Source organism: Sitophilus oryzae, unplaced genomic scaffold (assembly GCF_002938485.1).
Source record: "Sitophilus oryzae breed Bouriz unplaced genomic scaffold, Soryzae_2.0 scaffold_1745_pilon_pilon, whole genome shotgun sequence".
Classification (NCBI taxonomy): domain Eukaryota; kingdom Metazoa; phylum Arthropoda; class Insecta; order Coleoptera; family Curculionidae; genus Sitophilus; species Sitophilus oryzae.
The window spans coordinates 525,017-544,128 of NW_022146441.1; the positions used below are offsets into that span (position 1 = coordinate 525,017).

A 19,112-nucleotide genomic window follows, 5' to 3' on the forward strand; every position below is an offset into this window, starting at 1 on the left:
GATTCATCTCATAAATCCATCACAATCTGGCAGCACTGTCGCCATCGCTTGTCACTCAAAGTTGATCACGTGCATCGGAAATTGTTTTGCGATTACCTCCTCCAAAAAAATGGCGTCTAACAACACAAATTCTGCTTCAGCGTTACGTGTCTTTGTATTCTTTAGTCATTGTAATAAAATATGAAAAAAAAAAATGATAAATACACACCTGTTCTTCCTTGACAAAGATGGCCAAGCACTCTGCGATGTGATCGAATAATTGTTCCCCAGACCCGAGCATTATGTGTTGAGGAATGGCGAAAATTTTCGACTTCATTTCGAAGTGCTCTCCGCTCAGCTCGATGAGCAAAACCCTAAAGTTTGTACCGCCCAAGTCCAGGGCAAGGAATTTGCCATTTTCTATAGACAGGAAGGAACGAAGAAAGTTACAAATAGTTTCATTAAGTAAAAGAAAAAAAATATAGCTAAATGTCAACTAGGTGTACGTACAGCTTTCTTTAAGGTCAAGTAACAATTTATTCAGAATTCGATTGCACATATACGGAATTTCATGTGTTTTATAAGGTGTTAAATAAAATACCAAGTAAAGCAATAGTAATACAGGGTCTTTAAAAATACAAAAAATGTTTTGACAAGTTTACAATTATTTTCTTTGAATAAAAGGAGATAAACTAATAGGATTGCTCATCCCCATAAGACGCACGTTGGCCTCTTCCCGCGCTTCAGCAGACAGTTGTGACGTCATTGTAGTCCTTGTCACGATAGTCTGTATTATTGGTTGCCTATAGTAAACGTATAAAATTAACACCTGAGAAATTTTGAGTTAATTATTTAGTCGATTTTAAATATGAAAAAGTTTTTTTAAAGTTTTTAGAGTTATAGAATGTATAAAAACGTTCATTTTGTGCTGTAGATTGTGACTAAGTGCCTACGATATTGTTTATTAATTATTTTAAAGCAAAATATGGAAGTACTCTAAAAAGAATGCCTGCAGAAGGTGATGCTGGGAACTGCTGTTCTTAAAAATGCATTATATTGCATACATATAAGGTGTTTAAATAAATAAACTAAATAATGAATGTTTTGCATACGGCAACCAATAATACACACACTATCATGACAAGGACTACAATGACGTCACAAAGCGAGGAGTTGTCGCATGCACCTGGCAGACACTTTCGGCTGCATGAGCAGTTCTAATTTCTAATAGGTTAACTGTTCTTGAGGAAGGAGCATATTATCTAAAAACTTGCGCAATGGGGACCAAATATGGCCGACTTAAATTCCGGTTTAACAGTGCCGTTCTAATTTTATTCAGAACGTGTAAAAATATCATGTAGGGTAGACTCAATAATTTGTTGTATTATTTTACGCTGTCTATAAATGTTGGTATTTATTAAAATTGTTATAAAAATGTATAATTCTAATAAAAATAGATACAGTTATAATCATTAATTATTAACACAAGCTTCCGATACGCTACTGAGGCAGATAAGTCAAATTGACGTATCTATATTCTTTGACAAGTAGTAAATAAACGCAAAAATGCAAGAAAAAATATATAATTAGTTAATTTTAAGCGAATTTCATAAATGATCGGTTTACTACACGAATGTATATTATATAGTGACTTATTAGTGAAATGTTATTCCATTATTTCCCTCGATTTTTGACCGAGATCTACCGCAAGCTACACAACCAACTATTTGACAGTCTTTTTCGATAAATCGCATAGTTTCACTGTTAATTTAAGTTCTGCTACAAAAAAATCCTTCTAGATTTACCTCTAAACAACTATCAGTTGTAGAATAAATAAGTTCAGTAAAGACAGATAAATCCACAAAATTTTAAATCAAATTCAAATGTGTCAAATGAATCGTCAAACAGAACTGTCAAGGATCCCCACCTCTGTCTATCATGCATGTAATATGTTTATATTCAAAGCTTTGAATAAGAAGACTAAGGAAGACTTTGAATAAGAAGACACCGCGATGGGCCTCAAATATGGCCGACTTAAATACCGGTTTATCAGTGTCGTTCTAATTTTATTTAAAAAATCTAAAACTATGATGTAGGGTAGACGTGGGGTAGACTCAATCATTTGTTGTTTTATTTTATGTTGTGAGTAAATGTTGGTAGTTATTAAAATTGTTATAAAAATATATAATTCTAATAAAAATAGATAAGTTATAATAAGTATTTATTAACACAAACATCCGATACGCTACTGAAGCAGGTAAGTCAAATTAACGTATCTAAATTCTTTGACATCTAATCTTTGACAAGTAATAAATAAAAGCTAAAATGCAAGAAAAATATATAGTTTAGTTAATTTAAGTGAATTTCATAAATGATCGGTTTACTACAAGTATGTATATTATATAGTCACTTACTAGGCGAAAAGTTGTTTCATTATTTCACTCAATTTTTGCCGAGATCTACAGCACGCTACACAATCAACTATTTTAGAGTCTCTTTCAATAAATCGCGATAGTGCCACTGTTAATTTAAGTTCTGCCACAATTTCCATCTAGATTTACTACCTTTATACAACTATCAGTAGTAGAATAAATAATAAATAACATAAAATAAGCTCCGTAAAGACTGACAAATCCTCAAAATTTCAAATCAAATTCAAATGTGTCAAATGAATCGTCAAACAGAACTGTCAAGGATCCCCACCCTAGAGAGCTTTTATGGTGGCTTTTCCGCCCACCATGCATGAATACATGGATAGCATTATGCTCCTTCCTTAGTCTTCTTATTCAAAGATTCAAAGCTAATAAATATATTGCCCTGATGTGACGTCACGCAATCTTACATTATGTTGGTTACACAATTTTTTGAAAATAGACGTATCTAGGTGGTTTTATGGTCTAAGTTTTTTGTCTTACCTGTTCCGTCAGGTAAGTCTTGAACGTATGTGGGAAAACATTTGACTACTGCCTTATCGTGGGTGGCTTTTTGGAGTCCCCTGTTGACATTGTCCAGGAATATGGCTCCTATTTTCTTCAGGGTATCGTTGTCCAGGATAAGATCCCTGCATTTTTCCCTGATCTGTCAAAAAAAAAATAGTTAAATTAATATTAAGATGTATATAGGTAATAAAAACGTAATTAAAATCAATTGGGTAGATGCTGCTGGTTCGTTAGTCACCTTCAGAATTTATCTGGTCAATAATTTGGGTCATAGATCAGAGAAATCAGTTATCCTAGAGTTCCCAAAACTCTAAGAAGAAATTTTTGTGAAAAATAGAAAAAAATATTTTTTTACCGCGTTGAAAAAAGTTTCGGTATATTTTTCATCGATACTCGCGTGATCGCACGACTTCTATTTGCGATAATTACTATTGAATAAAGTGTGTTTACTCAAAAAATTCATTCAATTTAAATTAATGTGTCGATTTTTTTCTTTTGTTTGCACGTTAGTCTGTCTCCATTTCAATATTATAATCTCCTAGTTTGATGGATCAAGATTTTTATACACATAATTTATACAATACATTATAATTTTTTTTAGCGCGTTTGAAAGATTTTTTTAGATACGGCGGGGTTGCCGTTATGGGTTTCCGTTAAAAAAATCAAAAAGTGGGTATGCCTTTTATTTTACTTTAAGGTTTTTTCCTGTTTAAAAAAAAACGTTCAGCGTTTCCGAATGTTACGTTTGTGGGTTTGAGAACTTTTTAGGTGACTTGAGGTCGCCGCAAGGTCAGAAGTCCGCATTCGTTAGAACTTTTGCTATTTGCGAAATAAATATTACATAAAAAAATATTGATTTTTATTACCGTGCATGTATTAATTTCTACTGCATATACTGGGTGCGCCTCAAAAGTGGCTCACCCGCGGTAATTTTTTTATTTTTTCAGATAATAAAAATGAGATTTGGTATGTTAGTATATGACATAAATTAGGATTGATTGACGTATTCAATTGTTTTCGGTCACTTCCTGTTTCACCGGAAATGACTACAACTTTTGATTTTTAAATGGCACCCTCGGTATTTTTTTACTTTATTCGATAGAAAATGACATTCTCAATAGAATGACATATCACATGTCAATTTTTGACATTCTCGCTTAATAAAAAATCGTATTTTAAAATTCAATCTAGAGCGCCATGGCTATATATGTTAAAAACACTAATTCTTAATCAAGGAGCCTTGAAAAAAATAGTTTTGATCGTCTAATGTTTTTAGTTTTTAGTGCCTTGTCCTGGCCATTTAGAAAATGCTCAAATCGTATTTTTAATCATATCTCAATTTTTTCAAATGGAACGAGGGTGGCTCATTAGCATATTTGGAAAAAGCATTTTTTACGAATAATTTGATACCATACACTTCCTATTTCGAGTCAAATTTTCGTTATGAACCGCAAGTTATAATTTCAAATAAACCATATGCGAAAATGTCAAAAGTTGACATATGATATGTCATTCTATTCAGAGTGTCATTTTCTATCGAATAAAGTAAAAAAATACCGTCATTTCCGGTGAAACAGGAAGTGACCGAAAACAATCGAATACATCAGTCGATCCTAATTTATGTCATATACTAATATATACCAAACCTCGTTTTTTTATCTGAAATAATAAAAAAGTTATAGGGGTGAGCCGGTATTTTTAAAATACCGGTATTTTTTTCTGTTATAATATTTGTGTGTAATATACAGGGTGTATTGCCACAAATTTTATATTTTTAAAAGGAATAAACCTGCGGCACTAAAAAGCTCTGTCTTTTAATTTCTCTAAAAATGCCAAAAGAATGTAAAATGGCCGACAATTTTTTTTCATAAAAAAAACCTTATGTTGCACTTATTTAAGAACCTGTATTTTTTCTCTACCGACTGGATTTTTTTCTTTATAAATGTATCTATGTATTAAAATATACTACAAAATATGTTGTGGTCCTCTTCAGAAGGGCCAACTTGTTGAGGGTCTTTTCGGGTGTGGAATTAATGTACACTGTTGTTTTTTAATATAACTTAACTTTAATTATGATAAACTAATTACAATAGTTACCCTGAGGGAAACTGTGAAAAATAATAGCGTGTTGAAGAGTAAAAAGAGAGTTGAAGAGCAAAAGCAAAAGAGTGTTCAGCAAAAAGAAGTATGTGACTGAAACAGGGTTTTAGCAAAAGAGTTTGTGACTGAAACAGGGTTTTAGCAAAAGAGTTTGTGACTGAAACAGGGTTTTAGCAAAAGAGTTGTGAGGGCCTGTCTTGCAGTTCCTTAAATAATATCTAAGCTACAGAAATGCCAGAGGCGTACAGTACAATTTATATATCCTTAATCTAATATTCAGAGCAGTGGACGACACTGCCCTAAACTTACATTGTTCAGATAGACAGACGTCTGCGAAAGCTATATAAATTTATGATCAAAATTCCCAACAGTAATAGTTAAAGTTATCAATTTGGATTATATTGTAGGGTCGTTTATGACCTCAAAGGTATGAAGGTTTTTATTAGAGATGGGACATTCCTAAACTAATATTACAAATTTGATTAAAATGAGGACGGGATTATAACAAATAATTAAAACGCAATAATTAAATATTTATTATTCAGAAATTTAAAGGAATGTTAACTGGTAATTATAATATACTGTTTCTCTAAACCAGATAATATTATGTATATTACAGTAATTAGAGAAAATCGGTTTTAATTAGTTAAGTCTTGTAGAAAGACCCGATGACCTGTTAGATATATAATATAGAACAGAGTCCAAATATATACAGGGTGTCGCTGAAAAGTGTGAAAAATATTCCTGGAGCTAAAAAGAGCTGTTTTTTTTTTCTAACTAACTACTACAAACAACCTGGCTATTTTATAGTATTTATACAAAAACTATGGTGTATATTTATATTTTTTTACCCACTTCACCAAATCTATCTAGAACGACCTTTACCCAAGGCATTCAAAGTCACGGCGCGATATTTGGCGTCAGTATTCGCCAGATATTTCGAAAAATCTATAATTAATTTTAGATAAAAGATATCAGACTCAAATAGCAGTAATAAAAATTCAAATATATGGGAAATTGAGATATAACGTCGTCTACGTGAAAGGTAGAGCTTTTTTCGTATTAGAAATGTACAAAATGTATCGATATTTCAGAATATCGATACTAGAATTTCCGAGTTATCGATATTGTATTATAAGTATCAGCTGTATCAACATGTACTTTAAAACACCGGTAGTTTTACTTATTTCTCTGAGAATACATTTGAAAAAAAAAGGAAAAGGTATAAAAATATATCGATATTTTTTGGGGTAAGGAACATCTCTAATTTTGATAATTTTTCGAACAATTTTAAAATGGCAATGAGGAGACTTGTAAAACCTGTTTGAACGATAAAAGTGCATCAAAAATTTGCGGTTGCAGAAAATTAGTTGTTTTAGCGAAAAAAATGCAAGCCTGCTGAGTTTAGAGTATACCAGGAAAGTCTCAAAATAAAACGTAGAATTTTGGTAGATTATTATGAAGCCTATGACATACAAAAATATATTAAAAAAAAGTACTGTACGAAATAATATCTTTAAGCCAATAAAACAATTCTCGATAAAAATAGTTTTTTTTCAAAATATCCTCAAATTTAAAGGTAAAACAATCAGACAAGCACAAATAGAAAATTGGAAATGCTCTTGGCTTTATATTAGAGTGAACAAATATTTTTTTCAAACCTATATGCATATATTTTTTTAAACGTAATCGAATAAAACATCATTTTATCACTACTTATCAAGGTTAAACCTAATTTTAGCATCGACATTAGTCCGTTTTTCTCGGAAAAACCGGCATGAAAAACTGTAGCACATTTCACCTCCTGGTTTAACCTACAGCAAAAACCAGGCCGGAATAACCGATCTTACCATAGGATGAGCCTGCACATTCCTCTTATAACCCATTTCTAAGTCTTTTACCGCACTAAAATCACTCACTCGGGACTAAATCTGGTAAGTTTGGCGGCTGTACCGACGCGACAACACTAAATTTGTTTGATTTTGGGGCCAGGTAACAGCCAATTTTTTCCAGCGCCTACTAAACCCTTGAAACGATCGCTTGTAACGTGTATGTGACTGCGAGACACAAACTCATTCAATAAACTGTGGGGAGACAGCATTGGATGGCGAGAGGGGTGTGGTAGATAGAAAATGAGGGGGCCTCTCCATGCTATTGGTCGGGTTCAGAGGTGTGGCGCGCAAGCCTCTGAGGCCTAATATGTGATGTTACAGGCCGTAGTTAAGGGATTTGTGACGTCAGTTTGAAAAAAAAGGTCTAGAAAATTCGTAGGACATGGTTTAGTATGTCTGCGAACATTTATTTGAGATGAATCTACTAAAATACGTACTTTTCAACGTTGTAATTGTACTTGTCTGATTGTTTTACCTTTAAATCGGAATTCAAGAACCTGGAATGGCGGGTCTCTTCTCAATATACAGGGTGGTCCGAACTGTATTCCGGAAACTTCGAATTTGAAAAATTTTAATTGTTTTTGCGCCAAAAGTTCAACAGAACCTGTTTTATCATCATTTTTTCGAAGAAAAATTTATGATTAATTTAAAAAAAAATAAAAAGTTCAGAAATTTATCATTTCAGTCAAATAGCTATCTACTCAACATGTTTATTTTTAGCCAATAATGACATAGAGAGATACCGGAGACTGATACCGGAGATGGACAACTAACCTCTGTAAAACCGTCTCAGATACTGTTTTTTCTCAAAGCCCTGAGACTGTACGATGAGTCATAACTCAAAGAAGGGGGACACAACAGATCTGTATCTGTAATACATTCTACATGGTATGTATTTCTCCGTAACCATTTCACATGATTCTGGCCTGGAGTTGGAAGCATAGGCGCGACAATTTACGTAAAACCCCGTCACATTGCGCAAACGAACTTCATATGATGATAAATTTAAATTGTAGGTGGGTTTTTATATTTACACAAGCATATTATAATATTATCAATTAACGTATAAAGTATTTTTTTTTCTACATGATATCACAATAATTTTCAATAGTATGTCTATCAATCATTTTCATATTCTTGAAGAAAAAATCGATATTTTCATATGTTTATGTACCCTAGGCATTTCTTAGTAACCTACTTCCGAGCTTGTGGTAATAACCTCTGTGTAGTTCACGATAGAAAAAATTACGCAAACAAAACTCATTACTGTGTAATATTGATCGAGATACCTTATTGAAGCGATTGTTTTTGTTTGGATTCCCCAGGAAACCAAACAAGTGAATCATTAAATAAAGTGGGACCCATCCAGGGATGACTCGATGTTATTTGTTGGCATTTTAATATTATTCTTTTATTTTTATTATCTATCACCTGGCATTGCGTGTTGAAAATTATGAGAATTTTGATAACAATTGGACTTGATAATTATATTTTATTTATTTAATGTAGACAACTATGTCGTCGCATAATTTTATCTTCTTGTAAAATTCAATTTTGTAGTGTTTTGAGTGTTAAGAAAATGTTACACAAAATATCGAAATAACCTGATTTTACCTAAAACTTATTGTAAAACTTGGAAAATAAGTTGGTTATAATAATGGTTTTATAATTCGGAAACCCTCTATTTATTTATCTAGTAATGCTAAAACACTCGATTTGAAAGCCGATTAGAGAAAATAATATGATTCATTGGCAAATAATGTAAATATTTACGATCCGGTAAAATTGTGATGTAAGAGGAGGCTTAGCTTGCCGGAGGCGAGTCAGTAGTTGATAGGCCGGCCGGCTGTTGTGTTGTGTTTTGTCATAGAGCTGATATTTGAGGGTTGAAAGTCTTTTAACTATAAACGTTGCATGTACTGTAAGGCAACGGGTCGTTTGACCAGAAGAAAACCTCTTGTGACGTCTTGCCTTCGAGGTTGGTCTTGAGAGTTTCAGGTCTCCCTTGTCTTCTCGATTGACACGATGCGGCGTTGGGGTAGTGAGATCAGGCCTGAGTGAGGTACCCCAATTAGCCTATTCGATTGGGATGCGAATCTGTTTAGCGGCAGATTTACGTCCGGGGGAAGCCCCTATACTATTTCAGGTGACACTAGCTAGTTGTTGAAGATGATTAACCAATATATAACCGAATGATATTTGAATTAGATGGAAAATATGGAATGGGATATATTGAATAGAATATATCAGTGGCTAGGGGGCGGAGTACCTCCGGGTGAGTCTTACTATTTAACTATCAATTTTATCCAGATCAGTAAATGTTTGTTTTGTTATTTTCATGTACAATGAGAGAGTGCTTGCCAATGACCAACTAAATGGATATTTGAGGTGAATTTGCATTGTGAGACCCGGTTGAGTAAGCCCAAAAATAGCGATTTTATATTATAGTAAGTGCAGATATTTTCAGGGCTGGCAGATCTCGATAAAAGAAACATATTTTCCCTTTATCGTTTTTCAAATAAGTAAAAAATAACCGAGTTATTAAAGTTTGAAAATTAAAAAAAAATGACTTATGTATTTTTAAAAAAATTTTGAGAGCCACCTGATTTTATAAGCTGTAAATCGGCGGTTCTCAAAATGTCTGCATTATTTTTAAGTTTTCAAAGGTAAATTGAAAATAATATGTGTTATAATCCCGTCCTCATTTTAATCAAATTTGTAATATTAGTTTAGGAATGTCCCATCTCTAATAAAAACCTTCATACCTTTGAGGTAATAAACGACCCTACAATATAATTCTAATTGATAACTTTAACTATTACTGTTGGGAATTTTGATCATAAATTTATATAGCTTTCGCAGACGTCTGTCTATCTGAACAATGTAAGTTTAGGGCAGTGTCGTCCACTGCTCGGAATATTAGATTAAGGATATAAAAATTGTACTGTACGCCTCTGGCATTTCTGTAGCTTAGATATTATTTAAGCAACTGCAAGACAGGCCCTCACAACTCTTTTTGCTAAAACCCTGTTTCAGTCACATACTTCTTTTTGCTGAACACTCCTTTGCTTTTGCTCTTCAACTCTCTTTTTACTCTTCAACACGTTATTATTTTTCACAGTTTCCCTCAGAGTAACTATTGTAATTAGTTTATCATAATTAAAGTTAAGTTATATTAAAAAACAACAGTGTACATTAATTCCACACCCGAAAAGACCCTCAACAAGTTGGCCCTTCTGAAGAGGACCACAACATATGTTTCTTTTGTGTATAATAGATCTAATATAGTAGATTATTTAGTAATAAAACCATTTTATTGTACATAAATTGGTGTTTTTAGGCACAGTACTTAATTATTGCAATAATGTTAATCAAAATATATGAGCTTATTATTGTTTACATAACGATTTAAAGCATGCTTAAAACAAATCCCTTCCTATTAAGATAAGAAAAATGGAGTTACTTTAAAAAAATTAGGTTTATCCACATGTCAAAAATTTAAATCCATACATTAATGTCATTAATCCTTTCAAGGGTTACTAAAAAAAAATATGTATGTGTAGGTATCTGGTATCTCGTTAAAATTTAAAAATTATCAGTTTCTTACACACAATTCTAAAAAAGTAAAATAAATGCCTCTCTGTAACTCTAAAGACAGCTTTTTTTTTAAATGTTATACAGGGTGGAAAATAGTAGTTTGTATTGAAATTAAATTTTGGGGGCATATGTAGGTTAATTTAGAGCATTTTTAAAAAATATACCTATATATGTATTTCTATACAGGTCGTATTTTTTGGAAGGGAACACCCTATGTATTTATTGAATTTCAGATTCTAGAATAAAAATAAAAGTGAGTTTCATTAGAGAAGCATATGACTAAGATGTAAGATTTTTGACATATTTAACATTTTCTAAAAATGAAAAATAAATTTTAAATTTCAATAAAAGCTACCTAAATTGTAATTTACCCTGTAGAGTCGGATATTTAGTTAAAATATCAACTGCATGTTAAACCAAATTAAAATCTGACCCGAAAAGTTATACGGGGTGAGACAAAATTAATATTGAACATCGGTCACATTTAAAAGCAATAAGTTACTTTTTATTTTAAAAGAAACACCCACTATATTATTCAGATATTCAATGGATAATTCATATATGGTTTTAAAACTATTAAGCTTACCTACCCTTTAAACCAAGATTTTCCTAGTTATTTTTTTTTATGTATTGTCAGTAGATTTTTATTGCTATGTGGCTAAATTACTTATGAAACATCCTGTAGGTATATTATAAAAAAAATATTAAATTAATATTACAAAAGTAACCAGTATAAGACCAGATTTAGAAAAAAAACTTTTACCTTATCGGAACTATCCATTTTATTTTTCTAAAAAAATAAAATTGAAAAAAAAAATCTATAGAGTCCGCACACTACAATTTTTCAGAATAGACTAATATCTGGCGGTTTTGCACTAAATTAATCTCAACTATACACAGACTAAAATTTTATCCCCACTCCCGTACAATTGCACACAATAAAAATATTATTATTATTACACTCCAACATTTGTTATTATACAACAATATATTGTTTATTGCATAGGTAAATTATCACTCCAAACCCCACGATTTCCTTGATATGCGTTAACAATAAAAAAAATTGTTTAGAAAATTATTCATAAAAATATTAATAATAATGCTATGCAGTAAAATCCAATTGGTTTGTGGCGTCTCAATAAAAATCCACTTTGGTTTACTGCCACTGTGTTTTTTTCTGGGAACTACCATGTAAATTACCCATTTTTTACATAATCAAATAGAAGTGACACATATGTATGCACCGAATCTTTAGAGAAATAAGTAAACATAGATAATATATCAACAACAAAATTCAACGAGTCGGGGAAGATTTCAACAGAAGACAATGACAGAAAATATAATTTACCTCTGAACAAAAAAGACAGACATAACTGTCACTGTCACGAATGCTCTCGATTATACAGGGTGAGTCTTGAATAACTGCAAATATTGAGTGGTATATTTCGACATTTTCTTGTATATTTTATAAAACTTTTATTTAAAAAAAAGATATAGTCTATAAAATGAATAACTTTGAATTTTGACCGTTATTTTTTGCCAACATGGCAAATATAAAATCCCTCTGTCAAAAAAGTTACTGATATTCTTTAAATTGAGTGCCTGAACTAGCCTGAACGAATCAGATAGGTAACTCTTTTTACTTTCGTGAAATAGAAAAGGAAAATAATAAAACAAGTGACAATTCTTCCTCTTCTTGCAAAAATCAACACGAAATGTCATAATTGACAAAAGTAAAATGTCATCAGCTTTTGACATTTCTAAATATTAGACCAATGCCGTCTCTATTAGAACAGCCACGAGGCGAGATTTATGACGTCACGCTAGTTAGATAATACGGATTAATAAATATGTTGGAGAATACATGGGAAACATAATTATTCCTCGTATTTTTGGTTTGTATTTTAAAAATGATATAGTTTACATGAAATATACATAATATACAGTTAATAAATACAATATAATATATACCGATTTATTGTAATAAATACTTTGGCTAATAAACATGAACCATACAAATGCAGCAAATGTTTTACAATATAAAAATAATGAATAGGTGGTACATAAGATAATGGGTAAAATGTAAAATATATTTTAAATTTTGGGGTTCGAAAATCAATCTAATTTAACAAAAAACATTCAATATCTACTAATAGTGATGTATTATTATTTGCATTCACAAAATTTATTTATATATTATAATATTTACTGCAATTAATAAACTAATATAAACTTGTCAAAAGATGACCACATATTTTTTTAAATTATTATTCTTAACACAAAAACTATCTACATTGACTATGGAGTACGATTTCAGTCATATTGTAAAACATTTGCTGCATTTGTATGGTTCATAGTTTATCTGCCAAAGTATTTATTAATATAAATAGGTATATATATTGTATTTATTAACTGTATATTATGTATATTTCATGTAAACTATATAATTTTTAAAATACAAACCAACAAATCGAGGAATAATTATGTTTTCCATGTATTCTACAACATAGTTATTAATCTGTAGTATCTAACTAGTGTGACGTCGTAAATCTCGTTCCTAGGCTGTTCTATTAGAGACGGCATGGCCGCAAGTTGCTAACCTAATATTAACCTAAGTTATTCGTTTTACAGACTATATAATTTGTTTGATATTACTCTGATATTACTATGATGATTACCGCACTAAAAAAGATACAAATGTAATTTTTTTGGGGACACCCTGTAGAACTCTCTATATTGTTAAAAAATGCTCTGAATTAACCTGCATATGCTCCCAAAATTTCATTTCAATAAAAAGTGTCGTTCTCCTTGGACCCTGCGCGGCGTATGAGAGGCGCCACCCTGTATTATAGGCAAGAAAATTGCCATTTAATTATTATTCTGGCCTGTCTACGTTACATAGTAGGTTCGCAGTTCCTAATCGTGACGAAAGTCACGTGCTGCACACGTCCATAAAACAAGTTCCTCTGTACTAAAAGGAATTCAAGAATGTATCGATAAATGATAAATGGTAAAGAATTTTATAATAAACCCTTATTTATTATTTATTCAAAAAAAATGTTGAAAAATACGTAACAAAATATTCAAACAACCAAGTTCGTTAAGAATATATTATTGTTTTTAATAAAAAAAATAACAAGACACTCCTAAAATTCTAAAGAGACACACCTCCAAAGCACTCGATCTGACAACGCCGCGCAGGTGAAAAGTTTCGCAAATTAGTACACCGTTGCCACATCGAAAATCAACAAAACATTTTGCCCTACTTGGAATACGACTATTAATTTTTTTCCTGGTAATATTGCCACAGGAATTTTAATTTCAAATAATAAACGATTCGCGTTGTGCAATTTTTGTTATAAATAGAAGCATATTATTGTCGTGATATTTCAAAAGTTATTTAAATTATTCTGGTATGTTTTAGAACAAAAGTATTAAAGTGATTTTTTTATATGAATTTTTCTATTGTTTACAAAAAAAAATCTATTATTCGTCATTAGTAAAATATATTTTTTTTACTGAAATTACTCTATTACATAGCATTTTGGTATACTGAAATATTGTTCGGATTCATAGAAAAACTCAAGGTTAGACTCACAAATATTACTATTATTATTTAATTATTAAATGAGTTTCAATTTAAAATCTATTAAGTCGTAGATTATTAATTAATAAGCGTGTATGTTTAATATAATTGATAGGTTTATTAGAGCTTAAATCAACTGGTACATAATAAAATTAATCATATTTTAATGATTTACTAGTATAATCTGGTATATTATAATATAATTTTAATGAAATAAATAATAAAAAAGCTGTAAAAAACAATAGCACCCAAGATATACAAACCAGCTGTAAACAGAAAAATTCTAGGTTGCTATATATTTATTAAAAAAGATTATAAACGAAGATCATATATTATGATTTTAGCCAAACATTTTTTTTAACAATAATACAAAATTTTATATCGAAAATCACCCCTTATTTTCCAAAAATCGACTGATATTTATAGCTCTTATTTATTTCCAGCCTGTATATTAAAATCTGGCGACAATCTTTTATAATAGAGCTATTTACAAACAATTCATTAATGTAATTGAGCTTAAACAGTTTGTATTACTACTTTTATAGTACAGAGACGAGCAATTTGACACAATCAAGATGATTTAGAGTTGAAGGAAGATTTTTTTTCTGTAGTTTTCAGGAAAACGTATGTCGCAACGGCAACATCGCACGTAGGCGTTTCCTAATAAGAGACAAGGTTCAAGAGCACGTCTGTGATGACGTAAAAAGTATTAATTAATCGTATTTTAGATAAAATTGACACTTGTTGGAATTTTGTAGAATGAAATAAAGTTGAATATTATAGTTTCTAAAAAAAATGTTCGATCAAACGAATTTTTAAATGTACTTTTTACTAATTTCTATTAATTCAAATGGCGCCAAAAATATGTGACGTAAATTACTATGAACCGCTGTGACGTCAAATCCTCGAGGCGTGTCCGAAAATAAACATTAAATTGCGACGTTGCCGCAGTTTCGCTAAATATAAACCGCCAGGACATCGGAAAAAAATGTTCGATTACCTAATCGACGTAAAATCGTCATAAATCGAAAACTTCGTGTATTTTTATTTTTATATTTTTCTTGAATAAATTTTGTATGGCTGTGATTGACGTAAAACAATGGCTATTTTTAAAAAAACGATGTAAAACCCAAGTTTCGCGCGAGTGAATGCCTACGACATATTATGAATTATAAATAAAAAAGCATACTTGATTGAGAGATTCTAAAATGCTATACCTATCTACAAGTTTTTTTTGGAAAAAATGTGTTACACAAAATACCTTGTGAAAAAATTTTATACTGTTGACACATCCAGATTTTCAAATGATCGAATTAATTCACAAAAAAATTATTTAAAAAAAGGTGATTTTTGCAAATCTTAAATTTGTGAGCATTCATGGAATACAGGGCAAAAAGTAAATTTTAAGAAAAAAATTTCGGACATACTGCATTTTTTTTCGCTGTATATTTGTACTTTCTAATGCATTTTCCGCCTCAACCCATCAGAAAACCCCCTCTACATACAGGGTGAGTTTCCTACGATGTTCTCTATGGGTATCTCGGAAACTACTGGAGATAGTCGGTTAAATAGGGAAAGAATTGCAGTTTTGTGGGGTCATAAAAATGCGCCTTTCAGATTTTTGAAAAAGTTCATGGCGTACTAGATATTTTGAAAAAAACAAATTTCGGCTATTTTAAAAATTGTCCCTAATTCCATTATAATCTATTTTAGACAAAAAGTTTTCACATAAAATTTGTAGATAATCACGTCCTTAATGAGATTGTGACCTCCGCTTTTTTCTAAAGCCTGTCATTTTTGACATATGACACAAATATATGGTTTTTTAAAAGCGCCATCTTTTAAGCTTTTTAGCGATATAAGCTATAATATGTTTCTTTCGAAAAATTACTTTATAGCCAATTCTTATAATTTTTAAACAATTTCACTTATTTAGCCATGGAAATAAGTTCAATCGTCGTTGCTCTCAGAAATGTGAAACTGTTACATCCAAACTTTATAAATTAAAATAAACAAAAATTGTAAATATATCATGTACAAGGTATATCAGTATGAATGTACAAGGCGAGTCAACAATAGAGTAAAGTTTATTATGTAATTTGTATCGAAACCATGAAATATGACATACTGATTAAACGTTAATGATGTCAATCCCCATTTCTTCAGATATTTTTGTAAAGGCATCATGCACATTATTTCTATTTTTTTTTATTTTTGTCGTTACGATTACATAATATGGATATGCATTTTTTCACAAATATGAAGACAATATTGTTTTTTTCTTCCATTTTTTAGACTGTTGTGTGTGAATTATTTTTATATCGACTGGCGATTGCTAGATGTAGAGGATGTCCCATTTGTGTGTGTTTTATGGGGTTTCTGGTTTATGAATAGAGATATAAAGATGCTGTTTTCACATCACTGTTCTACTTATTATGAAACTAAATATGCTACACACATATTTATCCTAGCCTTCTTAGTTCAAAGTTATTTCTTATTTCTTTCTTTTACTTTTTATTTTTTAATTAGTAGATATTTTTGCATTTTTCGATAACCTTTGTGTCTCGATTATCTTATAACTTATCGAAAAGGTGAAAAGGGTCAGTGATGGGCGATGGGTAAGTACCCAATTTGTAGATAAATAAAATCTGGGTATATATGTATATACCTGTAGATTTAGATGGACATCCTAATTTTAATAAAAGGAGTTTCCGACGACCACATAGTAAATAACCGGTATAATACAGGGAATAGAAATATACCAATATATAATATCTACAATATATATGTATAAGAAATATTGTAGATATACTCTTATTTCTGATATTACTGGTATTATATCGGGTATTTACTATGCGGTCGTGGCAAATACCTTTTATAAAATTAGACTGTTCATCTAAATGTAAAGGTATATACCGGATACCCTGATTTTTTGTTTTGTTCTACCTATTGAGTACTTACCCACCGCCCGTGTCTCGTTTTTCAGGTAGAATGGCAGTGACGAAAGTGGTTCTTCGTTGGAAGCTGTCTATTTCGAAAAATTACTCAAACTTATGTTCTTTTTTTTAAACAGGACACTCTATATATTATTTTTTATTTTATTTGCCTTGTTACGAGCTTTCGAAAATTATAATATACTCTATATTTCTTTGTTTGGGTACTGCTAAACTGCTAAACGGCTCTTATTTTATTTAACTTAATTTTACCAGATAATTTTGCTTTGCATCGTGATATTTTGATAAACTACACGGAAACTGAACTTGTGCTGCTTTTAAAAAACATGCCAATAACCAACATTTTACGTCGAATAAATTAATTAATTGTTTTGATTACCTAATTTAAACCGGCCGACTATGTAATAAAGTTAAATAATGCATTTTTACCCCGTTTATGAAAATAAGTATTTTGGAAAACTCGTAACAAGGAAAATAAAATAATATACAAAATGTCGTATTTAAAAAAACATATAAGTTTTAGTCAATTTAAAAAAAGACAATTTGTCAACAACAACGAAGAAATAGTTACGTCACTGAATTCTACGTGAAAAACTGTACGGGAGACCGTTTTCACCTTTTCGATAAGTTATGATACAAAGGGGATCGAAAAATGCAATAATTTCAGATTCGCCCTGTATTTTAGGAAGTAAGAGAGCTAGGACATATCTGTATGTAGCATCTTTAGTTTCATAAAAAAGTAACAGCGTAATGTGAAAACCGCATCTTTTTTACCAAGCTCTTATTTATTTCCAGCCTGTATATTAAAATCTGGCGACAATCTTTTATAATAGAGCTATTTACAAACAATTCATTAATGTAATTGAGCTTAAACAGTTTGTATTACTACTTTTATAGTACAGAGACGAGCAATTTGACACAATCAAGATGATTTAGAGTTGAAGGAAGATTTTTTTTTCTGTAGTTTTCAGGAAAATGTATGTCACAACGGCAACATCGCACGTAGGCGTTTCCTAATAAGAGACAAGGTTCAAGAGCACGTCTGTGATGACGTAAAAAGTATTAATTAATCCTATTTTAGATAAAATTAACACTTGTTGGAATTTTGTAGAATGAAATAAAGTTCAATATTATAGTTTAAAAAAAAAAGTTCAATCAAATAAATTTTTAAATGTACTTTTTACTAATTTCTATTAATTCAAATGGCGTCAAAAATATGTGACGTAAATTACTATGAACCGCTGTGACGTCAAATCCTCGAGGCGTGCCCAAAAATAAACATTAAATTGCGACGTTGCCGCAGTTTCGCTAAATATAAACCGCTAGGACATCGGAAAAAAATGTTCGATTACCTAATCGACGTAAAATCGTCATAAATCGAAAACTTCGTGTATTTTTATTTTTATATTTTTCCTGAATAAATTTTGTCTGGCTGTGATTGACGTAAAACAATGACTATTTTTAAAAAAACGATGTAAAACCCAAGTTTCGCACGAGCGAATGCCTACGACATATTATGAATTATAAATAAAAAAGCAGGTACGGACTTTACAGAAACACATCAAGATACTTGATTGAGAGATTCTAAAATGCTATACCTATCTACAAGTTTTTTTTTGGAAAAAATGTGTTACACAAAATACCTTGTGAACAAATTTTATACTGTTGACACATCTAGATTTTCAAATGATCGAATTAATTCACATAAAAATTATTTAAAAAAAGGTGATTTTTGCAAATCTTATATTTGTGAGCATTCATGGAATACAGGTCAAAAAGTAGATTTTAAGAAAAACATTTCGGACATACTGCATTTTTTTTCAGCGAAAAAAAATGCAGTATATTTGTACTTTCTAATGCATTTTCCGCCTCAACCCATCAGAAAACCCCCTCTACATACAGGGTGAGTTTCCTACGATGTTCTCTATGGGTATCTCGGAAACTACTGGAGATAGAGAGTCGGTTAAATAGGGAAAGAATTGCAGTTTTGTGGGGTCATAAACATGCGCCTTTCAGATTTTTGAAAAAGTTCATGGCGTACTAGATATTTTGAAAAAAACAAATT

The 19,112-nt window shown here is 30.9% G+C and overlaps 1 protein-coding gene across 5 annotated transcripts in view; it reads right to left on the reverse strand.

Annotated features, from left to right (window-relative positions):
• Window positions 1-19,112, reverse strand: part of LOC115881954 (hexokinase type 2) — a 42,920-nt gene that overhangs the window by 15,492 nt on the left and 8,316 nt on the right. For 3 of the 5 annotated variants that reach the window (XM_030899703.1, XM_030899704.1, XM_030899705.1), the window contains exons 2-3: window positions 2,895-3,057; window positions 209-399 (exon numbers count right to left, since the gene is read on the reverse strand). In XM_030899703.1, the coding sequence (XP_030755563.1) occupies window positions 209-399; window positions 2,895-3,057 (354 nt within the window). Of the gene's footprint in view, window positions 1-208; window positions 400-2,894; window positions 3,058-6,868; window positions 7,132-11,270; window positions 11,352-19,112 lie in introns of those variants that run through there. The other 2 variants (XM_030899707.1, XM_030899706.1) reach the window with 2 other exon arrangements.